Source organism: Branchiostoma floridae, chromosome 6, assembly GCF_000003815.2.
Source record: "Branchiostoma floridae strain S238N-H82 chromosome 6, Bfl_VNyyK, whole genome shotgun sequence".
NCBI classification, from domain to species: Eukaryota; Metazoa; Chordata; class Leptocardii; order Amphioxiformes; family Branchiostomatidae; genus Branchiostoma; species Branchiostoma floridae.
Window position 1 is genome coordinate 8,960,841 of NC_049984.1, and position 27,651 is coordinate 8,988,491.

Genomic DNA, 27,651 nt, shown 5'->3' on the forward strand with positions numbered 1-27,651 from the left:
CATTAAAGTTTTTATTTTCTTCCGCCAGTTTATCGCGACATCCCTGTTTTTGAATGTACCACTAAGGGGGTGTGTTTTTAATCTTTCAGCAGTTCCTCAGTCCTTGGGGAGATCAGTCAGGCGCGGGGGTGCGGGATATGCTGTCGACTTCCTTCTTCTTCCTTCGTTCTCCAGCAAGGATCAAGTAGATCTCGGAACTGTGTCGTCAGGAAGACGATGGTAGGAACTGAGCAGGAAGACTGCGGTGGGCTGTTGTGATTTCGGTGAGGATTAGAGCAATTTTTCCTGCGATAAAACCAGTGCACTGGTAGCGGGGTCATATCGATGTCGTGTCACGGCATGTCATGGGAAATTATCCAGATGTGCTCATGGGGAAGCTTGAGGGGCTGACTTCACAACAACAAGCACCGTTTTCAAGTTTGCTAGTTTTCACGTTTCCCTACCGTTCAGTTGTTACCGTATTATCTGTTCAGATCATTTTTGTACAAGGTCGATAAAGAACAGGTTGTATTTACTGTTTAACACTCTACTGTTTAGGTGTTGTGCTTTCTGTTTTAATATTGATGTTTACTGTAATGAATAGTGACAGTTATCCTGCTCCCTGCCTGCCCAGTCTAAGGCTGTGGGTTCTTCATGTCTTTTTTTCAAGGCTTCTATTCCACCGTATTATTTTATCGGGTAGTGAACCGCTGTTTCCTGACATGAATGTTGATGTATATTATTTATATATTCCCTTTTATCTTGTTGCAGTAACTTTCTATAGAGGTGAACCCACTATCCACCAATCTATACTTGGAAATTGCATTTACATATCATAATAGGTAGCACTTAAAACGATTCAAACCTAACTTGCTTTGTACAGTTGATGTATTCAGATTTGTCACAAAGTACATGTGGTTTCATGCTTAAGCCCTCGTCTCACTGGGCTGAGGTACTGTTGAGTTCACTGTGGTACCTTTGTGCTTATTAGCCAAATGTTCCTTGAGGTCACACGGTCACACTGACGTGTGGTGCATATTTTGCATTTCAAGCCCAGATGAGCAGATTTTTTTGGAAATTGCAGTTTTGTCATTGAATTAAAATCATGATTAAAATGCATCCAAAATGAATTTGTAATGAAAAATGAATTTGTAATGATAAAAAGATATCAAGAAGTACACCTCTAATCTTAATTTTGAAAAGACTCTTACAGTAAAAGAAATTACCTTAACAAACCATACAAGATTTTACTCTGTTATGTGTTGATGCCATGTATGAGTAATGATATACAGTCAAACCTGCCCAAGACGACCACCCGGGGGACCGGAAAAAAGCGGTCGATTTGGACAGGTGGTCGCTGAGAAGAGTATCGACTCAAAACATGCCCGATGCAAAGTATAAATGGTTGCCGTTATGTTTAATGGCAAATAGCAAGCACACTGCACGCACGCAAAGAAGCGAGGTCTTTAATGTCAAATACAACACGCACACTGTAAACTGTAAATTTAACCCCAAAATCCGACGCAAACTGGCCGATTTCGGCACAAAATCGCGCTAATTATCATAAAAAATCGATGAAAACCTCAATCTTGAAAATGATGCGGTCGTTATAGGTCCCAATTTGGGCCGGTCGCGGTCGCGTTGGCCAGGTGGTCGTTGAGAAAAGGTCACTTAATGCTTATGTCAATGGGAAAATAAATCGGGACCGAGAAAAAACGGTCGAAATGGCCAGGTGGTTGCTGAGAAGGGGTGGTCGCTCGGGCAGGTTTGACTGTATGTTGATATTTATACAGACCAAACAAATCTTTCAATTTACATACTTCTTTTTTCAGAATTGATGATGCCTGTTGAGGACACTTTCGCGATCAGTTTGTGCCCATTGATGCCTAGTGGCTCCCAAAGTTCCCAGTATGAAATGTATCGGAAATAGATTTTAGACTTTTGATACGTGGTACAATATATGAAGCATATCTTACAAGCATATCTTATAACCTTGCAGCTGACATTCGCATTTTGTTGCTGGCATGGTAATGGCATAATTGAGACATGGCAGAGGTACGACAGGGGCATTTTCCCACTTGCATTATTTTTGAATATAAAAAACAGTGCCTTTTGGTTATTGGAGGCACATTGGAGTTCATTAGAGGTACCATTATGCCTGTTAAGGTAAAGGTAGGGTAAAGTACGTTTGCATTGTCAAACTCCAACGTACCTCAACAGTGCCTCCGCTTAGTGAGATAGGGGCTTAAGTCTTATAACCTTTGCTGTGATAGTACAGTGTAGACTTGAACTTGAAGGTCTTGAAATATTTGAAGTACCCATAGTTTTACAGTCTCAATTTTCTCAAATCCTCCCAAAATTGTGATATTTGCCCTTTGTATCCAGTAAAAAGGTCCCATTTCACTTTCATTCATATCATATTGGATAATGTTTTCACATCCTGTTGATAGCATATTTGTCCCATGACATGTCTATGAGTATGACAGTGCTAAGAATTACATCAACACAGCTCCCATTTTGCTTTCGTTGTTGTTTTTCCTGGTTCACTTACTTCCTTGTTTTATGTATCATTGTCTGACTTCTGATTGTATTGCTACAGCTGATGTCTGACTGACTCAACAGACTTCCTCTTACAGATCAGGAGAATATTGGTAAGTTGATACATAAATCTCTAGACATAATCCAATGTATATTGTAGTTGTAGTTGTAGTGACCAGAATGTGTAGAAAGGCTTCTCTGATATTTTAGTGGTATCGTTGCTTGAGAGAACATAACATCTTTTTTAGATTAAGATAACTAGATTGAATATTTCTGTCCATCGTATCATGAATATCTTATTTTGACAATGTTTGCAGCTGTGTTCCATTAGAACAGTGGCTAATCAGATACAGGCATGGTTCTTAATTTAACCTTATTGAGATTGCAAGCTTTTACCCTTTTACATCATAGGCCCACTTTAGAGCATGTTCAATTTTGTCACACTTGGACTGGGTGCTGACAGCTTTTCTGCCATGTAAAAGAGTAATTTTATTGTAACTGAAAGGCTTTATCTTGATATCGCAAAGAATCTCCTATGACAGCTCTGAGGTACATAGTTGTACAATACCTCAGTTTGACTTTGAATCCCTGATATCTTCGACAATGATGCCAAGATATAGAAGATTGTAGGTGCATACAGTCAAACCTGTCTATAGTGGCCACTCAAGGGACTGGTCAAAATTGGCCACTATAGAGAGGTGGCCGCTATAGAGAAAATGCTGATTAATTGACCACAAGCAAAAAGTTACACATGGTTCACACGTCAGATTCCACCATTATGTAAATGTGGTCCTCACAAGAAAAGCCTGTCATTTTAGACTTATCTCTTAATAAATGTAAGAATACAATCCACCGTAGTCTGAAGTTCATATAATTTTATCTGTATAACAATTTATTTAGATAGAATGTTTTTGTAATGTAAATTAACCTCAGCGATAGTGTATTAGAACGTAACTTTGAAACAATTTACCTCCGTAAAAAATAGTGGTGTCGTCTGTTGACCTTATATGACCTCGTTTGTCGGCGGTAGGGCAGTTTGGTTTTGAAAATAAAAAGGTTTTAAATCCGGCGTTGGGTGACGATACAGCTGCTGTGTGGCCGAATGCGTGCCGGACTATAGATCAGCCATCCGCCGTGGCCGTAATGGCCGCGTTGGGCAGGTGGTCGCTAAGCCTATTTCTTAATCATTACGAATCCAAGGGACCGACAAAAAGTGGCCACTATGGCCAGGTGGCCGCTAGTACAGGTTTGACTGTACTAGTAGCCCAGGTTTTCTTGCCCTGGATTCCTAACAACTTCACATTTGTCTGTTGTGTGCCAATGACGTCATCAAATGTATCTTAAAAATTAGTAATTCCCTTCCCTTAACACACATTTTAGTCATGGCCCCAGGTATGCCTGCATTTTACTCACACGCCTCTGCATGGGAACCTGTAGTTTGAACTTTAGCTTATCCACACGTAATTTAGTAGATAGTCCTTCTTGCAGCTGTGGCTCCCGAAGTGAAAGCATTGTCCACTATTTATCGTACTGCCCTAACTACAACCAACTTAGAATATCCCTTCTCTCATATCTTCAGGACCTTGTAAGCTCAACCCTTGATTTGAAAACTTTTTCTGATCCACCATGATGATAAAATCATGACCCTCTGAAAGACCATTTCTTATCCTGCATTTTGCTCAGCGAAATTTTGCTGGCTATACACAGAGTTAACTTTTGAGTTGACATTTCTACCGGCGAAAAAATGTTTTTGAGAGTGACCCTCCAATCAATATATTTATAGCATTTTGAGTGCTGAAGACACAAAGCTTCACAAGGGAGGTCCAGGAAATTTCTTTAATCTTGACCCTCTAAAACGCTATTTATTTTCCTGCATTTTGTTGGGCAAATTTTGCTGGTAGACTAAGCTAAGTTCAAATGATATTGCTATTAGCAGAAAAGGTTTTTGAAGGCGACGTCTCCTTACAAGTTTTCAACGAAGACAGGTCAACGAAGAGTATTGTAGAATCTTGACCTTCTGATATGCCATTTCCTGTATTTTGAGGGGCAAACTATGCTGATAGACTACGTTACAACTTACGAAAATTGGGAGGCCAGACTATGATTTACGGGACATTTAGGCTCGATTACGCTTTATGTGAAATTTTTAGGCATAATTACGCTTTACATGAAATGTACTGGCCACATTTTACAGTTAATTTTCCCATCCTCACAATGAATTACGTACAATAAACAAGCTTCCCTACGAATAAAGGAAAATAAAAAAGAGCATGCAGACCCCCAGTAATCAATATCCTTGTTTGATCCTCTCCGATATTCACATAGCCAAAAATGAACCAGAATGTCACCCGTGCTACATGATCAATGTAGTCTCAACAAAAATCATCAATGAGATAACCTCCTAACTCTGTTATGTTCATCTCTGTCAACTGGTCTGATGGTCCTGTCAGTAATAAAGGAATAACTGGACTGCAGAAGTTAATGCAGATGATATATGATGGTAACGTGTAAGAGGGGCTTGGTCTATTCCAACTGTGGTGCTGGCCAATTAGGATTGCCAGTTCTAATCAACCCTGACAATGGAAGGGTATAGAAATTGAAATTGTACAATATTTATGAAATGATATTTATAATATAATATTCATGCCATCTCTGCATTACCATTGACATCCATTACATAATCTGTGCATCAACTTGTGCAGCACACAGTAATGGCTGCAGGTTTTCCCAGACCACCTGCAAAGTGCATATTGTTTCTTATTAATGACCCTTTTAGATGTGAAATTCCATGTTATACATTACCAGTGTACCCGCTTTGTCCTGTGATCCAAGGCCTATGGGCTCATGCAGAGTTAATACACCCATCAGTTTTTACATGTCTGTCACATATTAAGTATTAAACAATGTTGCTGCTTTTATTGAGCTACAGATATAGTTAGGGATACATTTTCTACCTGAAAAGTTGGCACTTGGTGTACCTCACTAGGACATTCTATTCGCATTGTCACTTGTGTATCATATCATCTGAGAATAAAATGTCAACTTGGTGGAAGGGAAAATAGGTGAACATTGCATTTGGTTGCAAATGGCAGGCCTTTTCTAGAAACCCTTATATTGTGTTTACTGCCATTGCCATTGTCATTTTAAGTTTCATTTTTCCAGCTTTCAAGTCTTAGAATGGATATTCTTATGCAGTTATGCTACAAATGATGATGATAATACAAGTTTTGAATATGCTTCTGCTGAAAAAGAATTGTATGCTATACAGTATGTTGATACATACTAATATTGTGCTCCATATTCTTGTCATGACTCTGTCTGCTTGTTGAACACACATATGCTTTAGGTCCCCTTGAGCAAAATTGAAGTAAAAGGGTCTTTTTATGTGTGCTCGGCCATGAAAATGCATCAATCTGGGGTCCTCCGCCGAGAGGACAAAACCAGCATGAAATATTATGTCATTTGGGAATCAACATGATGAAGTGACCTTTTTGATGACACATTTGGACGGCATTTACGTTACAGGATTTTTATTGGATAGTGCCGATGGTAGCATGAGCAGGTAAAACATACACATTCATACATAAAGGCATTTATGGCTAGTTTTTACAGCAGGCTGGACAGAAGAGGTGGCCAGGGCAGGTTTGTGTGTATGTTGTATTTCAAACTTTGGTCACCACCTGATTTAATTTCTCCTCAAGGATAATGCTGTCAAATAATTGGCTATAAAAGTATGGTCAAGACTGCAGAGAGTACCCTAACTTGCGACTCAATTATATGTTGATCATGTAACGTTATTGAACATATTTCTTAAGATGCATCCTGCAATGTCTTCACTAGTGTACATGAGATTGAATTTAAAAAAAAACAACCTAGTAAATACTGTATTTTTAAAGAAATTTTAAAAGACTAATCTAAACCCAGTGATTTAGTAATACTATGTCCAGACGGAAATCTGTAGTCTATATGATATATAATCATGCATAAGGAGTACATGGAAACATTACATGCTAATTTGTTATATGATGTTGAACATTTGCAAGTATACTAGCATCTTGTGCTCCAATAGGGAATTCCTAGGGCTTAAAACAATTTGAGGGCCTGTGTTCTATAAAATAAAGAGGGTATCATCACCAGATAGGGAAAGAATTACCGTCAAGAGAGAGGGCTTGTGAGAGTGCGGTAATGTATCGGACTGCCAAGAGAGGGCCCAGGGGCCCCATGGGAAAGCGTAGGTAATTTACAATGACTCACATGACTACGCAGCAGGTACAGATCATCTCCCATTTGTAGGCAGGCAATCAATACACGGTTTGGACTTACCCAAATTACTGCTGGGTGGGATGGAGCAAAGGTAAGGTACACATTGTTTCCATAGGAATTGAGGTAGAGAATTCTGCCCATATCAGCACCCATTGCCAGTCTGGGAAGGCTCTGTTAAATATGTATGTGATTGCGGTGGAAGAAGAATTCAGATGGAGAGGGGTGGGGGAGGTGGCTGACTGCATAGCCCGTTATGCTGCGCATATGACCTTCCAATGTCATTGGCTTCCAGAGGTAGTATTCATGGAAATTTGTGCAGAAACTAGACTCAGGTTTACTACAAAGGCAGATGATAAAGAATCCCTTTTCATGTATCAAGCCTTGTAAAATTCAGCACACAATATAGCAGATTTTATTGCTGCTGCTGCTGCATGCAGTGGCTAATGGATATTTGGCTCCTATTCTGAGCAGTACGTGATTAGTAAAGGGTATTCCTCTGTGCACCTTATTACTTTACCTTGATAGAATTAACATTGTTGTACACGTCTGCAAAATGCATTTAGTTTTGATCTTTCTTATTTGATTTGCATGGTGTAATAGATTTCCAACCATGCGTGTCCCGTTCGTGTGACTGATAAAATGTATTGGATCTTGCCGCGGTACGTGTACGCCATAGGCTAGCGCCCTTACAAACTAGCTCTGATAAGGAAAGGCTTCAGCTGTGAAAGGAGGTACTTTTCAGTAAAACATATGCATCAGAAGTTTCGTGCTTTTCTCACAGCTTTATTATAATTACCATGTCGCATTGATTGCAAGCTTCAGGATTACCAAGGTGTCCTCTGAGCTAGTGCCGGAAACCATTTAACCAGTGACAGTGACAGGATGCTCTGTCCTTCTGTAACCTTTTGCATGTATGCATCAGCCTGTGAGCAGGTTAGCCCTCAGGTTTATATACCTCAGGAATGGCAGCATCTACCTTAAGTAACGGTTTTCTGGCTGACGCATCGATGTACCAATACAAATTTGGTGCATGGATGAACCCACCACTGGCAGAAGGTCGTGACAATCTATACAGGCAGGGTGAGAAATTCACATTACAGTACGGTACAGTGAAAACGTTTTAGCCTGTTCTGTATTCAGTGGCTGTGAGATGTGGTAAGTATGTGCCTCCTTCACCACCCAAATTTCGCTAAGTATGCTGTGCAAACCCATAAATCAGGCACTACAATCAGCAGGCATGACTATAGAAGTGCCAGATGGCCACGCCCCCTCGTGGTTGGAAGTATGGGACTGAGAGTGCTGATTCAGAGAGTCCTTTGAGGGCGGTTTGTGGGTTTGCCAATGGAATCAATGATATAATTGCTTTGTAGAAGTGGTCACGTAAGAGGTTATGCATCACAAATGTGGAAAATTTCAGAGAAAAGGGGGTTGAATAATGTCAACATCTGTTTGTATGAAAGCAATAGGTAAACAGAATAGTCTGCCATGTGATATGTGAGCTTATCCTGTGTCATATTGGCTCTCTGAAGGATTGATAGGGATTTTGATGTATTTGCATAATACCTTTTATCAACATCTCATTTTCAGTGAGAATTTTTGACTAGCCCAACAGTCATTTGTATATGTTGATGGCAAAATAGAATGTCGTGTATATAGTTGCATATTCATGATCTGTAGTAATTTGATAAGCTTTTATCTTGCAGAGACTGTCACTCGAGACATTTCAGGGAAAGATGTCACAACACTTTCAAATTATCAGTGATATTGTTTGCATATTTAATTGTGTATTAAAGGTTGCATGAGGACATTGAGTTCATGTTTCTATTTTCCATCATCATCCGTGCAACCAGCACGCCCGGATGATGATGATGATGAAAAATGAATATTATGGCATGTCTATATATTGAGATTGTCTTATTTCCATATCCAATTATTGTTGAATATCTCTTCAGCTAAGGGTGAATATTAAAACACCCATATCATCCTTTGGCTTAATATGTAAATTTCAATATTCCTTTTTCATTTTAAAATTTGTCTATACTGATTTTATGATTCATGTTACTCAAAGTGATGTTGACCAGGAAAGTACAGAAAGAAAAAATACATCAACAGAAAGAAAACACTGCTCAGTCATCCTTTGAAGATACCTCTAACAGAAATTCTGAGATAGAATGTTGTCCCAGGAGCTTGCTGATAAGACTTAAGTACCATAAGACGTAATTACCGTACCACCTCTAAGAGCTGAATTTTTCTTCAAGAGTGAGTAAAAGTAGACAAACCAATTTGGAATTTATCTTGTACTACCTTGGAAATGGCCCTTGTACTGTAATTGCTTTAGGAACCTTGGGAATCTGCCTTGTCGATATTTGAAATGAAAAAGAGATGGGATGTGAAGTGCACATTACCTGGATATCGTATTTCTATTCCATTTACCTTAAATTCTTTAAACCCTCATGCCTACAGCTACACAATATATCTTTTCGAGGTGATGTTGGCATAAAATCTGTGGAGAAGTTCAAATAAGCTGAGGTTATGGATGGGAAATTCTTGTCTTGGTATGATTTCTCAAGGCAAATAATTGGTTTTATTCTTATTTACTAATAAGAAATTACCCACATCATAGTATAAGAAGTAATGTATAATAATGTAGTGTCAACCTTTGAGCTATTATCATTAGAAGATACACTATCTTCTATCAGATCAGTTTTGAGGGTGCAGGCTGGGTATGCCAGCAACTGGCAGAGAGAATGTGATAACGTCATGGTAATTCAATCAACTGTTTCCTGACCTTGAACCTGCTTACTTAGGGACTGTCACATGATTGGTGGTAAGTCAATCAGTCATGGTTATGGATGATGAGCAGAAGTGGTTGATCCTTTTGTCCTTCCCCAGATTTGAAAGATCGTTGATGAGATGGTAGAATCATGCGGTGAGCTTTAGTCATCGTCCTGACACGCATAAACAAAAGATGTTGTATATATTACGTACCTTACAATAAAAAATGATTACTACCTTTGTATGCCTGTAAACAAGTGACTTCATGGTACATTTGTTTCACTCACTCATTTTCCTTGTGTATACCATGATATTTGGCAGTTTATAGACTAAACACCTGCCATAGCATATTCTGATATGAGGCAACATAATCACTACAGATTGCATCATGGGTGATCCAACCAGGGAATCAAAGCTCATGTACATGGTAATTCTAATGATGAAGTCATTTCTATGATTCATACCTAGTCTAACATGTTACTTCGTTAGAACAGTACTCAAGTAGCACTGGAATAGGGTTCATGAGCCCTTATGACTCATCAGCAATCATGCGCATATTGATTACAGTTTCAGGTTATCTAAATTTGTTCAGTTTACATGTAGATAAAAGATAAAGTAACCTCTGTTCATATTCTCCTTTTGTTTTATTGGACAATATTTTCCTATTATAATAGAAGTTTGTTGTTATCATATTTTTCAGACTTCGTGTTCTGGAGCCATTGTCAGATTGAGCTGGGTCTGAGAACAGATGTTACCTGATTTATCATTCCTGCTGTGAAACACACACATCAGAAAACATGAGCGCGTCAGACATGGCATCCAAACTGTCAGGCATGTCCTTTGCCTTCGGCCTGCGGACACAATTTGCAGAGCTGGTCAAGCGGACAAAGGATCAGATGGATGAATCAGAGGAGTCGGAACAGCCGCCGAGTGAAGAGACAGCCGAGTCTGCCACCACAGAGGAGAAGCAAGAAGCAACTGCCTCTCCTGCAAGTCCAGAACAGCAGGCTGCTGAGAAAGCCGAACCGACAGGGGATAACATTTCTCAGCATAAGTCTCCTGAGGAGAAGCCCAGAAGTGTTCGGGATATGATCGCTCGTTTCCAAGGAGGAGACAGTGGTGGCAGTTCTCCACGTAAAAGTCGCCCCAAGGAGCCCAGCAAACCAAGCCCTGAGCCACCCGCGAAGGACAAGCAGAGAGAAGTGGTGAAGAAAGAAGGAGAGAAGCCAAAGGAGGAAAAGATAGCAACTAAAGCAGGAGTTACTGCTGTTGCTTCAAAACCTCCTGCCACAGAACAGACTTCCACAGTTGGTTCCAAACCAACAGAACATGTAGAACAAGCCAGTGAGAAGCCTGCAATGAATTTAGTAACTAGAGCAATTAGAGGTATTGAGCAGAAAGCAGAGACAGTTCTAAACAAACAAAAGGACACTCCAGTAGTAGTGCCAGTTACCAAAGAAAAGGAGGTGGCACCTGTTGTAACAGAGAGCAAACCAAAAGAAGCTCCTCCAGTTGAGCCAAGCAACAGTAAGACTGAAAAGCAGACTGAGCCAGTGGAAGAAACATCTACAGTTGAAGTAAGAGGAAAAGATCCGGACATTGCGAAGCCTGTACAAAAAGTACCAGCACATAGAAAGCAGCGCAGTGTTGAGAAACAAACTCGACAAGAAAGGAACCAGGAGGTAAAGAAGGAGACCCCTGTAGCTCTGGTTTCACAAGAAAGTCCACCTGTGCAGCAAGTGCAGGCTGATCAGCCTCCTCCCTCAGAAGATCAAGGCAAAGGTGCTGTGCCACAGAAAGCTCCTCCAGAAGCAGGCAAAGGTGGAAAGGCTGAAGTGCCGTCTCATCTTGCCGTGAGAAAGGCCAAGAAAATCATTCCTCGTGATCGCAGCAGTAGTTATGACCCGGAGTCAGATCACAGCGGAGATGGAACATCGAGTGATGAGGGTCCCGCGAGCAGGGCTGGCAGCGTCATCATGTCATCCCCAGAGCCATCGCCTGATGAGGAGGAGATGGGCTGTAAGACTTTCATGGAGATGTTTGTCAGTAATGTCTTCAATGGCAGGTAAGTCTTCTGTTGGCTTCAGCAGTAGCACGTTATGCATTAGTAACTGTCGGGAGAAGAGCAGATTAGCGTGTAAGTGGAAAGTATTCCCCCACTGTGACACGGTAATGTACCGTTTATCAGGCATCATTCCTCAGGCATGTGCTTCTGTAGGAGGTAATCTCTGAACAGCTAATTAGAACTTACCTTACTGTAACTAAAGTGGAGAGTGGGGGACTGGGTGGAGTCATTTAGCAAGCTGGTTTGGGAAGCATTAGGGGCTATTTGAAAGTCCTGATGGGTTGTGTTCCATTGAGGTGGTTAAAAGGTTAGATAGGTGCGAATTTGATGCCCACAAACCTCTGGAAACCAGGCTGCTCAATTGCAACTATACAAGCTATTCAACAGGTGAAGAAGAGAAACACTGAATAGCACAACTGTTTTTGCATCATGAATCACTTTTTTCCAAATCGAAATCAAAGTGATGCCAGATCTTAAATCTTGAACATAGACCATGAATTTTGTGTTACATTTGTATCAGTGACATCAATGTGAAATGCATGCTTCTTAAAGTTTCTTACTGTCCTTATACATTGATCTGGAGATAAATCTGGACTGTAAAGAAACAGATCAACACTAACCCTACTGACCTTAGTGCTGAATCAACATTGTCACTCCTATCCCTAGTTCTGAATCATCAGACATGATTGTCCCGGTCCTTAGTGCTGAAACCACTGATCTTACTGTACCTCTCCTTAGTGTTGAAACAACACTGATGTTACTGTCTCTGTCCTTAGTGCTGAAACAACACTGATGTTACTGTCCCTGTCCTTAGTGCTGAAACAACACTGATGTTACTGTCTCTGTCCTTAGGGCTGAAACAACACTGATCTTACTTTCCCTGTCCTTAGTGCTGAAACAACACTGATGTTACTGTCCCTGTCCTTAGTGCTGAAACAACACTGATGTTACTGTCTCTGTCCTTAGTGCTGAAACAACACTGATGTTACCATCCCTGTCACTAGTGCTGAAACAACACTGATGTTACTGTCCCTGTCCTTAGTGCTGAAACAACACCGATCTTACTGTCCCTGTCCTTAGTGCTAAAACAACACTGATGTTACTGTCCCTGTCCTTATTGCTGAAACATCACTGATGTTACTGTCCCTGTTGTTAGTGCTGAAATAACACTGATGTTACTGTCTCTGTCCTTAGTGCTGGAACGACACTGAAGTTACTGTCCCTGTCACTAGTGCTGAAATAACACTGATGTTACTGTCCCTGTTGTTAGTGCTGGAACAACACTGATGTTACTGTCCCTGTCACTAGTGCTGAAATAACACTGATGTTGCTGTCCCTGTTGTTAGTGCTGAAACAACACTGATGTTACTGTCCCTGTCCTTATTGCTGAAACAGCACTGATGTTACTGTCCCTGTCACTAGTGCTGAAATAACACTGAAGTTACTGTCCCTGTCCTTATTGCTGAAACAGCACTGAAGTTACTGTCCCTGCCATTAGTGCTGAACCCACTGACACTGCTTTCCCTGTCCTTAGTGCTGAATCACATTCAAATCATTTGTACCATCCATCTAGAAAATGATCAATGATGCATGTCCTGCTGGGAAAATGGGGAATCAAATATTACTAAGGAGTTTGTTGTTGCTCAGCAATAATGTTTTGTTTCCAGCAAGATGTCCATCGTTTGATATTTTGTTTAGAATAGTTCAAATGCTTTGATGTGTGTGATTCAGCACCAAGGACAGGGACAGTAGTGTCAGCCTTTAAACTCTGTATTCTGGGTTTTCTTCCCAAAATACTTTTTATTTAAGTTTGTTTCTGGGAAAAACGTGTGTGCAATCCCAAAGAGTTAAACCTAAATTTCAACCCTTCACTAATGTTGTAATAGAAAGCACCCTTTGTGATGTACTTCATCTTTGTGCCAAGTTGTGGTACATTGTGGACTATTTGTTCAAATATCAATCATTCAGTTTGAATACAGATGCACAAAATAGAGTTCTGACTCCCATAAGCACCATTCTAAATGCATGTCACATACTGCCCCAGAAACCTCTTCCGGAGAGCTTGGATTAAAGAATCTTATCTAGTCCCAATCTAAATGGAGTCTTGGTCTAGAGAGTGGGCTATTATAGCATTAAGGATTAGATAGGGTCAACCTGGTCCAATAAACAGGCGTACATTTTGGCTGGCTACTCCATCATGTGTATTGATCAGTGAGGTTTGCTGCATATCAGCACGAACAGACGTTTGCAGCAGGCTCCTGTCAGCTGTACAGTATACTCTCTTGGATCAAAGTCAAAAATGATGAAGAAAAAGGAGTAGGGCTTTTCTTGGGGCATGACTAAGTAGAACACAATTTTTTTCATGGGAACTTTTTTCATCAGAGCTAAGAGCGCTATAAGAATTGCACAACCATGTAAGGTACCACCAAATGGTAGTCTTCAATATACACAAAAAGCTAACAGCAATAGCCAAAATTCCTTAATTATTTAGGTTTTTTAGATGAAGCGCATTCCTTGTTACATAAGCTTATTGCTGTCTTTAGTGGCAATATAACATGAAGAGACTGATACAGGTACAAAGCATTTGGCAAAGATATACAACATGTATGAAGGTTAAAAGTACCCTTACTCTCAATATCTTCTGAATATTTTATGTGGTTATTTGTGTTGGATGGCCCACTTCTGGGATCCCTTACATGGAAATCATGCAGTGCTGCAGTGCCATCCATGTATCAAGCCATTGGCCTGTCTTGCCAATTGTGTAGATGATGGTGCTGAGGTCTTCAGTGCAGGATATGTTATAGTGCATGATGATGATAGTTACGTGTGTGGCATGCATATACGTACTAGTACTTGGTTTGAAAGCTCTTTTTTTTTTTGCTACATATATCTTTGTGGGAAAACATCACAGTTCTGCAACTATATTACAACTAACATTGATCAATAACCGCTGAATGATATCATGGGAATAATGAATGACAGAAATGTCAAGCTAGGGCAGCAGATGATCTGTGGTAGCAGTTATTCTAAACAGCATCTGACACAACTTGTCTTGTACAAGTAAAATGAGTTTGAGATACATGTAGATTTTGTACTTACTCTGTATATAGAAAGACATATTTTATACATGATTTAATGCAAAGCTATACAAGTAATGAGGTTACATATAGTTGAGAAAATTGGAAACTGAAGGATATTGAAGAGCAAGGCTTTATTTCTTAATAGTGGTAAGGAATTTGATAATGAAAGGTGATGACGGATTTGGAAAATGTAGAACATGCTAGTCATGATGGTACAATCATGAATTAGGAAAAATGCTATGATATGTATTACCAAAAAGTAGTAATGGTTTGAATCATTTGACCAATTTTCTGACAAGAATTGTTCATTTTCATGTTTTTCCCAGCCCTGTTGGTCCAGATGAACAGTCCCACTTTGGAGAAATGTGTCGGGTGAGTTGTTGGTGAAAACTTAAATTTAAATTCATTCCTTGATATAGAATCTAAGGAAAATGCTGTAAAACATATATCATGCTTGCCTTCCATTGTTTTGGATGCAGTTTTGTGCTGCTATATTGAGACTGGTTTGGGGTTGTCTTTGGAAGCAGGGGTAGAAAGATGGGAAGCAACAAACAAGTGAAACACAGTGATGAAGTGAGCAGACTTGTATCAGTGCCAGGAAGCTTGACCACCACTAAGTAGAGTTTGTATTTCATTGACGTACTTGCCGCTGCCTGGCCAAGTGTGAAATGAACCTCTGTGGAAGGAAGTCAGAAAGTAATGAGTCTGACTTGAGCCAGGATATATGGCAGGCACCCACTTATTACTTGTTGTCACTAAAGGATGTGCAGTGTCATTGCGGAAATTAAACCTGCCAAACCAATTTCGGGTTTTGGACACTGATTTTCCTAGGTCAAATCGAATTTCTTAAAAAGTCTAATTGCACTACGGCTTAGCAACAGCATAGTTTGAAGGTTGGTATAGGACACAAGCTTCCCACCTACACAGGGTGGGAGAAACTGACATTTTATTGAGATAAGAAAAGTTCCCTCAGGCATAAATTTCCGATATTGATGCCACAGGGCACAACCTATATCATGAAAATGACGTGGGAAGCCAACCAGGAACTTGTGTAGCAACAAGAATCCTTCATGAAGGACAATGTGTAATCTAACATAGCCTGTCTGGTGGCAGTGTATCTACAAACACTATCATCATCAAATTCTCATCTAAAGTTGAAAACAGTAATGATTCAAATAACCATAGGCTAGGGTAGGTTACATGCAGGCCTCCCACAGGAGGATAGAAGAGGATAGTGAGGTGCTCCACAGCACACTGGTGGGATCCCCACGTCATTGAAAGTCATGTTGATGACGCAGATTGTGCCCTGTGGATGTAGTATTGCATATTTCTGCTTGAAAGCTGAGTTGTATCCCTGCTGCCCCCACGATTTCCTCTTCCACTTGGGTGAGCATCAGTATTACATCGCAACTCATTTTGAAGTTCATCTTTCTCTGGAAGAAGTCACTGCTACTCCAAAATAATTGCTCATTTTGTGGAGCCAAATGAAAGCATTTTAATGTAACTGGGCCCCACGAAATCATTTTGATTGTGTAATCTTGGGTTCCTACAAGCCATTATCGAGGGCATGTCAAATTGCATGGTCATCGTTCTGGCAACCTCCACTCTCTTGCTTTCGACACATAGAATTATCCTACATCCTAAAGCCTGAATTTCCCTTTATAGTATATTGTAATAGCATAAACTAAAAGACTGTCAAGTCATACTACAGTAGAAGCCGCTTAATAGCACGGCCTATTTGCCAGTGGATTTTGTGCTATTATCCGGCTGGTGCAATAATGCGAAGTTACCTAGCTGGACCGCATCAGTTTGGGATTTGGGGATTCCGTGCAATTAACAGAAGTGTGCGTTAATCCGTTATGCAATTATCTGGCTTCTACTGTACATGATATACCTATAGTTCTGTAGTGTCAAATAGAATGTGAGTGTAAATCAAAATTTCAAAATTCTGAAATTGGATAGGATTTTGCACTGGAGACTGAGTATTTACCATTTTGATGACTTATCACAGTAGTATTGCCAGTACTGATCTTGTCATGTACCTTGCAGAAACCAGCGGGAAGGAAATGGTTTGCCAGACAAGTCAACAGTGAGGTAAGACACCCTGCTGGTAGGGAAATGTACCAAATGTCAGAAACAAGAAAGTTGCACTTTTGGAAGATAATTTCTCCCAAATAAAGCTGGGAACACACAGGCAGACTAGTGTCAATCAGCATTCCTGTCTGTCTGGAGAGAGTGGAAATCGTTCAATGCGAAGCCTAAAGTAGTGAAAACCAAGGAAGTGAGAAATCCTAGAATTTCTATGTAAAACCCTCTATGAAATACAAAACATTCCCCTTATCTTGAGAAGCACATTTCTGTCCAAGACTACGTTTTTATTCAACTCCAGTATGCCTTATTGATGGCAATGTTGACTTTTAAGAAGATGTATTGAACGCCCTAAGATACACTTGAAGGCATCCACAACAAGGAAAGGACCATTGGCCTTGATTTGAACAATATAAACAGATGGAGTCACTGTGCAATAATGGTGCATCAGGTTTGACTGAATGTGCCCAGCAGGGGCCGGTAACAGATGGCCTCATCTAGATGGAACAACCTTTCATGGTGACACAATCAGGTTATATATTACCCTGTGTGGTGAAGGTCATTTCATACATCATGGCATCAAGAATGTTGATTGGATCATGTCACCACCGGAACAAGCTAATAAAAGGCTGTTGCAAAAGAAAACCTTAAGGAAGTGACAAAATTATTTTCCTGGTTTTTGCACAAAGCAGCATGGGATTGATATGAAAGATGGTCCTCTGCATTGAACAGAATCTGAAGCTACAAAATGATGAATGCGGTATAGTTAAATGCCATAATTTTACTGTTCACTTCAGTACACTGTTGCATGGTTGGGATACTTCACTATGTAGACTCCTTTCTTTGATTGAACACCACAATGGTAGTTGGTAAAGATTATCATTACTTTTACTTTACTTTCTTCAAACGTGACAAAAACAATACATTGTGGACACCAGGCAGCAGGCTGATATTGTGATCACATACATATACATATAACTTACAGTACAAAAATTGAACAAATATTAAGTAGGCTAAAGATTATGCCACACTAGGTCTCTTTAACAGTGTTTTGCTTTATTACAGAGGTGTAACACCAAGTGCGTCAGTGAAACAACGTTCTATCGCCTAGTGCAGTGTTTTGCTATAGCTCTTTTTGAGTAAGTACAAAATGACTTTACCATCATGCTTGTTCTTGATTACCTACTGGTTAAATACAACCTGCCTATAACCTTGTTGTGTGTACCTTGCAGCTAGTTTCAGAAGAATGCCTCAAATACAGTTTGTTTAGTAGAAAGCACTGACCATATAGAGCCATACCATTTGAATACGGGTCTGTAAGTAACAGTCACTGTATTTTTGCTAGTCGTGTCAAGCCCTAGTTTTGGAGCTTCAAATTAGAACCACGGCCCTTGAAAATTGGCCAAGTGGCCCAAAACGTATGGACATAGCTGCTCCCAATAGCATCGATAACTGTCAAGTTAGATTAGATCATTCTGCTTACTGAAGTCTTACTGTGTGAAACTTACATGCAAGATAATAAATGCTGTCAATGATTCGAGTAAAGCTATAAATTCGTATTAAGGGACATTCTGTGATTTATGGTACTCTGAATTATGTCCAATAAATTGCATGACTGTATGCTTTCAAAGTCATGGTCATCGAATATCTGGGATTTGACTTCATTATACTTCTGTATACATGTGGTGGGATTTTAAATGTCTTATGATTTTCTCAATATCGGCCTTTGTTTCAATCCCTGCAACTTATAGATGCGGAGAGGCAGACGATTTCATCCCTGCCAAGATTCTCATGAACATGTGCTTCACTTTCTACTATGAAGGTGAGAGACAGTTGTCTTTGAACTCCCTTCTGGTGCTTACTTATAGAAATTACTGCTGTTAATGTCTATTGTTGCTTGCTTTCTGAAATGTATAGTACATGCATTAATAATCACGAAATCTTTGTATCTCTTGCTTGCACCTTCATTCTGATCAGTGGGTAAGTAGCAAACTGCTCTTACATGTACACTGTGACGTGAAACAAATACCCATGGCATGCCTATGCAACGCTCGAAGGCTAATGTAATAAAGGGGCTCTTATACCACTTGTGCATCAAACAAGTTTTAGATTTTGTATGATATCATGTCAAATGTATTCTTGTGGTTCTACTGGTTGGTTGTGAAAGATATACTAGTATATCAATGATATTCTAAAGTTCTCTAAGTGTTGCCTAAGGCCTGGTGCATAGAGCACACTGAAAATCATCAAACATTGCCCTCCAGAACAAAATGGTAATTGTGTTATCATGTTCATATTGTATGCTTGACTTAGAGAACATATGGATATGTGTTTGATGACTGATGACTGCTTTCTATTTTTGCCTGAAGCTTTGTGTATGAAAAATACACTGAGAATCATGCGGGTTGTTTGTTGCATGAAGCTTTGTGTATGAAGTACACTGAGAATTATGCAAGTTGCTTGCTTTCCAGATCAACCTGAGCCTGGGAAGGAGCAGAAGGTTTTCCTGTACATGTACCTGAAGGACCAGCCAGTCTGGTAAGCATGCTTATATAACATTTTATTAGCCTCCATAGCAGGCTCTTTGGGGCCTTTTTTGGGGCTCATAATACACTTTTGCTGGCTATTTCTATTTGTACTCGGTCGCTGATTGCTGGCGTTCTCTGATTGCCGGCCTCCAAGAGCCTCCAAGAGCCTGGCACCACATATGAGTGTGATTTATTGTTCCAGTTTCTAGTTAACTGTCTCTGTTTTGGTTTTCTGTGCATCATGTTAACCACCCACCCATTTGTCATTGTCATGTTCATGTGTGTTGTGTCAATAGTACAATGTACACTGGTTGGCAACTCAGTTGACATGGAAAGCCATTCAGAATAAAAGCAGATAGTTATACTCAACAAAATCACTGTATCAGACTCTGGTTGGAAGAAGATGATTATTTTGCAGAACTGGTCAGTAGATTCTGAAGTGTTTTCAGGCTGCTCCAGTCACATCTGTAGACCAATAATGGTTTTAAATAAGTCTGCTGTACATGCTGTAAATGATAAACAGAAAACCCCAACATAAAAATACAACCAAGTCATCATTAACATTCTTGTCAGGTTGGTTATGTGTTGAGCACCTGTTGCCAAACCTGAAATGTTGCCCATTTTACCACAGAACCTACATGTACACATGTGTAGTGTTCCAGTGAAGGGCACCCCTACAGGCAATCCCTATCCGCATGCTCTGCCAGTCTAGTAATTGATTTTTGCTAATTGAAACATCACGTCTCCCATTGGGGCAGGGCATGCAGATGTCAGCACCAGCAGAGGGCTATGGAGGATTGTCACATGATGCCGCCATGTTATTTGATTCTCACAGAGGCTACCCTGGTAATCATATCTGCATAATGCATTCTGAATAACCCACGCAAAAGGTCGTGCCCGCTGCATCTTTTGAATCCCTAATGCTTGACATGAATGGTGCCAGGTCCAGTCTGCTCGCCATAGATATGAGTCAATGGTGCCATGCACAGTGATACAGGGAAAGGAGCACTTCAACTGCAACTGGCTGATTCTGATGATGTCCATGTATATATTGCTGTGTCCATGGATATTTTACTGTGCATCATTCTGAACTGATTTGCTGGTTCTGGAACCTGAAGTGAAATTGAATCTAATTTCAATGTTGACGCATCTTTCTTGAATCAAAGAAATGGCAGTTAGAAAACTTGTACTGAATTTTGGTGTTCCAGTTGATTTCCTGATATCCTCATACTTAAGATTTGAGAGTGGAAAATGTAGTATGACATTTGCTCAACTGTAAGATGAGAAGCCAATGTTGTGTTGCTTGAGACATGACAAATGCCTTGCTTACCTTTTCTGTGTCTCACACAAGACTTTCCCAAGTAGGACCACTATAGCCAATAAGATAATCTTCTGTAGGCAGTGAACATGACAGTCAGCCTATTCTCAGTCCTATTTCATATCAATGCCATTTTTCTGGACGTTGCACAAGACTGTCACATGACTGAAATCTCATGGCACTACACCTTCATATATGTAATCCTACAGTTATTAACTGTCAGCCTGCCTGTACCTGTGCCATATGAAAGCCATTTGCCGTGGATGATTTCATCAGCCTCAAATGAAGGCCAGGTGTTGCTATTGAGTCATTTGCTCCTTGAGTTGTTTTGTGTGCAACATTTATCTCTGAAGGTTACCTTTGATTTGCCTCACCAGTCATAGATGACTGCAAGTCACAATGACAGTGTGTCGGGGGAGCAAATAGATTGGATTACATATATTTGCTGCACCACATCCTTTCCTGTGAACCATTACCTGTCAGATGTTCCAGAGACATTATTGGTAGGACGGGAGCTCAATCCTTGGAAATTTGATGCCCTCGAGTTGCCGATTGATTAATGAAGGAATCCATCATTTTCTGATGTGATTTTCTCTCTGTGTTGTCAGCTTCATGAACTGGGGGAGCAGTGCCCTTAGTGTTAAATGAAATATGCATTTTGTAACACTAGTTCACCTTTATCTGTGAGCTAACCTATATCCATTGTTTTCAAAAGCAGGGTATTTAGGGATATTGAAATAGCTAATGGTGTTTTCAAATTGCAGTCTTTCTAAAATTTTGCAGTCTTTCTTAAGATATTACACCGTTCATCAGCTTTATACCCCTAATTATAAATGCTCTGTTTTTCAAAACAACGGATATAGGTTACCCCCCAGATAAATGTGAACTGGTGTTACACCTCAGAATTACTGTATTCTATACGTATGTACTAACAAATTGTTCCAGTTCTTATTGTGGTAATGGCATTGCAATAATAAATTAAAGTGAATAAAAACTTTTCTAGTATGTATCCGGTTGGGGAAAGCCAGCATACTTTCAGCAAAGAATCATCTTTGAACTGATGTCTTCTAGGGAAAGGTCGTCTCATCAACTGAATAAAAACACTTCACAATGATATCACGCTGGGAAAGGTCCTCACATTTACTGAATAAAAGCACTAAACAAAAGATATCTGCTGCAGAAAGGCCATCACATTTCAATTTTGCCAAAAGGTTGACTTGTTGACTCAGTGCCAAAGCTATGATAGTGAAATTGAATACCACCGTGGCTGGCTGGTGCCCACTGTTCAGTAGGATAACTGCCAGGAGGAGATAACCCTGCCTGCTCTGATAAAGACTAATGCAGCTCCTCACGTCCCACAGGAAGAGCATACGTTTCTGGAATGCAGCCTTCTTTGAATCAGTCCAACACGAGCGTACACAGAGAGGCGCACCATCTACCAGGTAGCCACCACACAAACTTTTCATTTTCTTTTATTCAAAGTTTGTCTCTCTTTTTTTTTAAAGATTATTAGAGTGATATCTGCATGCTCTTTTCCGTAAGGCGTAGGCAGGCCTTTTTAATTTCCCGTAATTTGTAGCCAAGCTTTTTTTAGTTTACATAATTTGTAGTCGGATGAAGCGAAAAGCGTTGGTAGCTTTCATGAATTTAACGTAAAGTGTAGTTAGCCATCCCGAATTTAGCGTAAAGTGGTGTCAGGACCCCCCATGCAGACCCTTAAGAAACAATGCATTTGCTTTACTGTTTCTGCAGTTACATTGTAATTAGTCAGAAGATGTTGATAATGTTTGTGTGTCTTGGATGTCAGGGAGGGTTGGCGTTCCTTGTCCTCTGAGGAGAGACAGGATTCCCACAAGGCAAATGAGAACATCACCTTTGGACAACTGGGGTAAGTTTTTCTTTAAGATTAGAGAAACATGGATGAAAAGAAAAACTACACGCAATTTTCAATCCTACAGTTTCACCAAGTGATGTCTTTGAACAAGGAGGCTTGATAAAACCGCCTTGATTTGAAGAAGTACATGTAACTGTGTGCTCTCAAGTGTACCTCCTTTCTTGCTGAAAAAATTCTTATTTGGAAACATATAATTTATCATAAATTGTTCAATGTGTTCAATGTGCAAATATCTGTACAGACTGACAGATGATGATGGGAGATGCAATTAGATTAAATATGCGAGTAAGGTTGTCCGCAGGGGTTACAGTTTGTTTAATTCTTATACTAAGAGAAGTCTATCGCTCAGTATGTGGTTTGTGTTATAAATTGCAATGCTCTTTGCTGCAGTACCTTTACCAGTAACATGGTGGCGTTTGGGCTCAGCAAGGACCTGATCCTGGAGTTCTTGAGGAAGCAGAGCATCATTGGTAACCTGAGTTCTGGTGAGTTGATGTATGCTATTTAGATAACCACACATGGGTATTTCAAAACAACAGATTCTACTAGTAACAAGAGTGTATTACCAAGGTCACACATCAATTATTAAAGAGGCCAATATTAACATTTTTCACTCCAATCCCTATCCTCACACCAAATATCATTACAATCCATCCAGAGATTCTTAAGTTATGCAGACCACAAAGATGCAGAAAAACAAACACACAGACAAGACACACAGAGACACCAAAAGCAAATTTACCACCATTTTTTTATGAAGATATTAAATGAAGGGATACAATGTCTACATGCTACATGTGGATAAATTGTGAAGCAATGCCCCCTGCTGGATCCTATTAGTATTGCACCAGGATAGTCCCTTGTTGAGATAGCTTGGTATCCAGCCCTATCATGGCTCCCGAGTCTCTTCTGTCCTCTCCGTGATCATTTGCGGAGAGGACAGAAAAGACTTGGGATATAATCTTCACCAGTACAACTGTATGTGCAAACTCTTCTACTCCCACTTCCAGACCAGTATGACATGCTGAAAGAACATGTGGAAAAGGAGGAGGTCATCCGCCAATCACAGCCAGAAAACCCCCACAGCCCCGCCCCAACCCCTTCCCCTGTGGCCGAGACGCCCCCTGCCCCAGCAGACAAGGAGAGTCCCCAGAGGGAGAGGAACAACTCTGGCTCCAAGATGCTCACGGCTGGTTTAAGCAGTCTGCGCAAGATCAGCACCAGCCTGAAGACATGGAAGACTAGCAATGGGAACAAGGAGAAGGAGAAGGAGTGAACTACGTAACATTGGTGCACTCATCCAAGACTCATGCAATGTGGCATAAACGTATGCAGTTTTAATTTTGTACCAAAGTTTATGTTAATTGTATTGTGGCAATCAGATTATAATTTTTTTATGGGAAATGTTTTTAATTTCACTTCATAAGCAAATTGTAATTATCCTAAGCTTCAAGTATCTAGGTATACGTATAGAAGCTTAGTATCTAAGTATACGTATAGAAGCTTATAGTGTATCGTCAAAGTCAACAGAACTGTTGACATCATCAGGCAGCTTTGTTGTAGATAGGAATGCCACTATTCACTCCATTCACATTTCATGGAAACTGTTTTTAGAAGTAGAGCTTTTGCCTTTGGAGATTTTACTGGTTTTAGCAACAGAACACTACTTCAACAGGATTTGGCAGCATTATATAGAAATAGATATAGATATGTACAGCTAACAAAACACCGTCAAATATCCCTGGAAAAACTAATTGTTAAGTGGTATTAGATAGTTATAGGGCATCTTTGTAGGTACAGCATCTATGTAGGAGTTATTGTTAGGGTGTGAGGAAATGAAGGATAGAGGGGGAAAAGGACATTCCTTGACTTCACCCTTCCTGTGTGATGTTGATCACACACTCTAAAGGTTCAACTGTTCCTATTGATATTGTATAGCTACCAGAGGTCAAAATGTTAATTGAAGCAAGTCCAAGACGGTGATTGGTGACCCCACCAGTTGTTTAACTGGCCAGATACCACTGGCCACAGTTTGGTGCTTCCACATTCCTGCATGGTGTCTGTCTGTCGTAACTTACAGCTAATACATTTGCAAATCAGGTGGGTGCAAGTGATTTGTATTTAAGTGCAATAATGTAGGAAAGTGTGTAGTCTTCATGTGTGTCAGAAGAAATGGTAACCTTTGCATTAACTAAATACTTAGTAATGCTGGTCTTCTAGCTCTATGTGTGCTTGCGCATTCCATATCTGTTGGAGAGTCAGCATAACCAGGGGTATGGTGCAAAGATGTAGAAGTAGATGTTCTGTGAACAAATCAACATAGTAATGATGATGACAATGTAGCTAGGACTGCTACATCTAAAACAGTCTACAAAGGACAATAGATGCAAATGTACACAAGACAATGTTGGTTAGTCTTGCACTGGACTGACTGAATCAAAATTTGTATGTCGGGCCATTTTAATAGGAGGAAAACTAGATTGGCCAAATATTGAGGAATTTTAGCAAGATTGTCAAGATTGATAAGTGGGCACCTCCCAGGCAAGATAATGCTGAAATGCAGATACAAAATGTAATTGATTATTGGATGGTACATAAAACTATTAGGCAGCTGCTTTAGCATGGAAAGCAAAGATATCTGCAAACTTTCAAGTTGTACCCAAGTTGGCTTTTGAATCAGTGGTTGTTTTTATGGACATTGGTGTAGCGTGCTCCAGTATGTAGTGGTCCAAACTGTACATGATTGTGTAGTGGTATAATTGTACACTGGTGTTAGGAGTGTCACATTGTCACATCCAAGGCAGTTGCATGACAAAAAGCATTGTCACCTCATCTGTCTGACTTGGGAGATGCCATGTGTCACAGAAAATTACAACATGAAGGTGATCTACAAATTGTATCCTTGTTTATATATGAAGTAAACCCATGTAAGGTTAGCAGAAGCCAGACTTTGTAATTTGAACTTCAATGTACCAGTCAAGCCAAGTCGATGTGAATTATTTCTGCTTATAGTTGGGGGTTACTCTCATTGGAAACCTTCAATCAAACTTAATTAGGAAAATAGTTATACCATCTGGAAAGTGCTACCATCTTTTGATTGTAAATGAAGGATAGAAAGGAAAAGAAAGAGGAAATGTTGTATGCAGCCATTAATGATGACTCATGATAAGTGTTTGGATTATTGTCGTATTTCACATGACCAGACATTATATGATATAAACTACTAAAGTTGGTCTTGTCAGAGTATTCTCTTTGTCAATGCTGCCATACCTGTATATCTTCGTACATGTCAAATGTGAGAAGAACAAATCTACTTCTGACTGTGTAGGACAAACCAGTGATGTTCACTATTGTGGTATGATGTAAACACAGACAGGTGTATAGGTGATATATTGTTAGAAAGGAACCTGAAGTAGAGGCAATGGCTATACTACAAACCTAGCACTTGCTGCGACATATTAGATATACATTTGGTGACAATTGTGATGATAGTTAGACATGTATTGATATAGAGATATGTTTAAGTCCTACACACCTTCTGTCGCCTCAAGGACCACTAGGCGCAGAAGAGGATTGAGTGAGTGAGTGAGTGAGTGGGTGTTAAGTCCTCCAAATTGTAATTTCTATGTAAAGCTTGCCTGTGTATAGAAGTACAGTAAATGTATGCAGTACTAGTGTATAGGAATTGTGTAGCGGCAATATTGTAGACATGAACTAGAGAATGTATATGTAGCAAAAAGTAGAACATATCAGAGGTATATATGGATATCATTGAATGTGCAATCATGATGCAGTCCACCCAATGCGTTATGACAGCTTTGTGGAAATTGTTGTTACCGGTACTGGCTACGTATATGTAAGCGAGTGTGTGTTCTGATGGCCCCACTGAAGATGGTCTAAGATGACCACACGCACTGTTAGTGAGTGAGACAGTCACAACATGAATGATGTATGTCACTGGTGTATTCTGCATTTCTCAAATATATTCATCAAAGAAACGACTACATGTGCAACATAAATGTATTCAACCATATATTGTTTTTATGACTACTCTGTAGCCATGTCGTGTTACATGATGAAGATTATTTAGTGTGTTGTGTGATGGACTATCTTCATATTGAATGTTTCAAAAACCTGACTGTCAAAAGTAGGAGAGGTGTATACATAAGGTGTCAATGTCCTCAAGAGTCTCATAAAAATGAAATTTATTGAATATGTACAGGTCCTACATGTACTTATTCATCCATCCTAGTATCTGCAGGATTATTTCTCTTAAGTCAAACATGTGTACTATACATTGCAGATTTTAAATTATAAATTGTATTAGATTTTAAAACTTTTTTCAAAGGTATGTTTTTATATTGGTACCCTTTTTAATGTGTGAATTTAAACTGTGTATATAAATTGGAACGTAAACATGGGTTGTAATATTCTTGCCATTTTCTCTTTTGTATTTGGAATGATAAGAAGACTGGTAATTTTACTTGAATTGGGCACTTCAAAAGTTTGCTCATTGTATCCTGTATCAAGATTATTTTTTCATGATCATGAACATGATTCAACTACAGGATTATTATTGCTTTGACATTCCCTGGGCAAAGTAAAAACTTGACAACTTGGAGACGAGAGGGGGTTGAAGAGTAGAATCCATTTGTGGAAAAGATGTTTAGTTCTGAAAGTTCCACTTTTTGAAGTACCCAATGCTGCCTCTAAGACAGCTTTCATTCTGAGAACATGTAACATGTTATGATAATCAAGAAAATTAACAAAAGTAAAACAAGCTCAGGTTTGTCATTTTTGTTTGACAATCCATAAAGATTGAATGATTTTTAAAGAATGTTGTCCATCTTTTAATCAAAGTTATTCATACACATGTAATGCTAAGATATATGTATGGATCTGCATATTTATTGAATTCTTCCACTGCAGTTGTCAACACTTGTCCAATGTGAGTAAGCTTTGTTTGTTAAGAGCACAAGAGTATATGTAGATGTACACTTGTACATATTTACAAGCAAGAATAAACATCATGAGCAGACTGTTTGAGTGTGTTATCGTTTATGGCCAATCCTTGGTGGTTTTGTGTTTATTTTATGGGGTACAGATGTACATGTCCCTAGTGC

The 27,651-nt window shown here is 39.7% G+C and overlaps 1 protein-coding gene across 3 annotated transcripts; it reads left to right on the forward strand.

Moving 5' to 3' along the window:
• Window positions 1-63: 63 nt before the first annotated feature.
• Window positions 64-27,566, forward strand: LOC118418461 (neurofilament heavy polypeptide-like). Of its 3 annotated transcripts, XM_035824390.1 has the most exons (13): window positions 65-263; window positions 2,579-2,630; window positions 10,256-11,620; window positions 15,027-15,072; window positions 16,750-16,794; window positions 17,854-17,927; window positions 18,540-18,610; window positions 18,766-18,768; window positions 19,260-19,326; window positions 21,996-22,076; window positions 22,442-22,522; window positions 22,919-23,013; window positions 23,539-27,566. In XM_035824390.1, the coding sequence occupies exons 3-13, from the start codon at window positions 10,353-10,355 to the stop codon at window positions 23,802-23,804; spliced, it is 2,097 nt and encodes a 698-aa protein (XP_035680283.1). In that variant the 5' UTR covers window positions 65-263; window positions 2,579-2,630; window positions 10,256-10,352; the 3' UTR covers window positions 23,805-27,566. The 3 variants fall into 3 exon arrangements, with proteins under 3 accessions (XP_035680285.1, XP_035680283.1, XP_035680286.1); XM_035824392.1 differs by lacking the exon at window positions 2,579-2,630 and having other exon boundaries at window positions 64-263; XM_035824393.1 differs by lacking the exon at window positions 18,766-18,768.
• Window positions 27,567-27,651: the final 85 nt, after the last annotated feature.

What these genes read in the sequence shown, in the direction of transcription:
- LOC118418461 (XM_035824392.1), top strand. Translation starts at nt 10,353, where the DNA reads ATGAGCGCGTCAGACATGGCATCCAAACTGTCAGGCATGTCCTTTGCC. An exon ending in ACTTTGGAGAAATGTGTCGG is followed by an intron (nt 15,073 to 16,749) that starts GTGAGTTGTTGG and finishes TGTACCTTGCAG; the next exon opens with AAACCAGCGGGAAGGAAATG. An exon ending in CATTGGTAACCTGAGTTCTG is followed by an intron (nt 23,014 to 23,538) that starts GTGAGTTGATGT and finishes TCCCACTTCCAG; the next exon opens with ACCAGTATGACATGCTGAAA.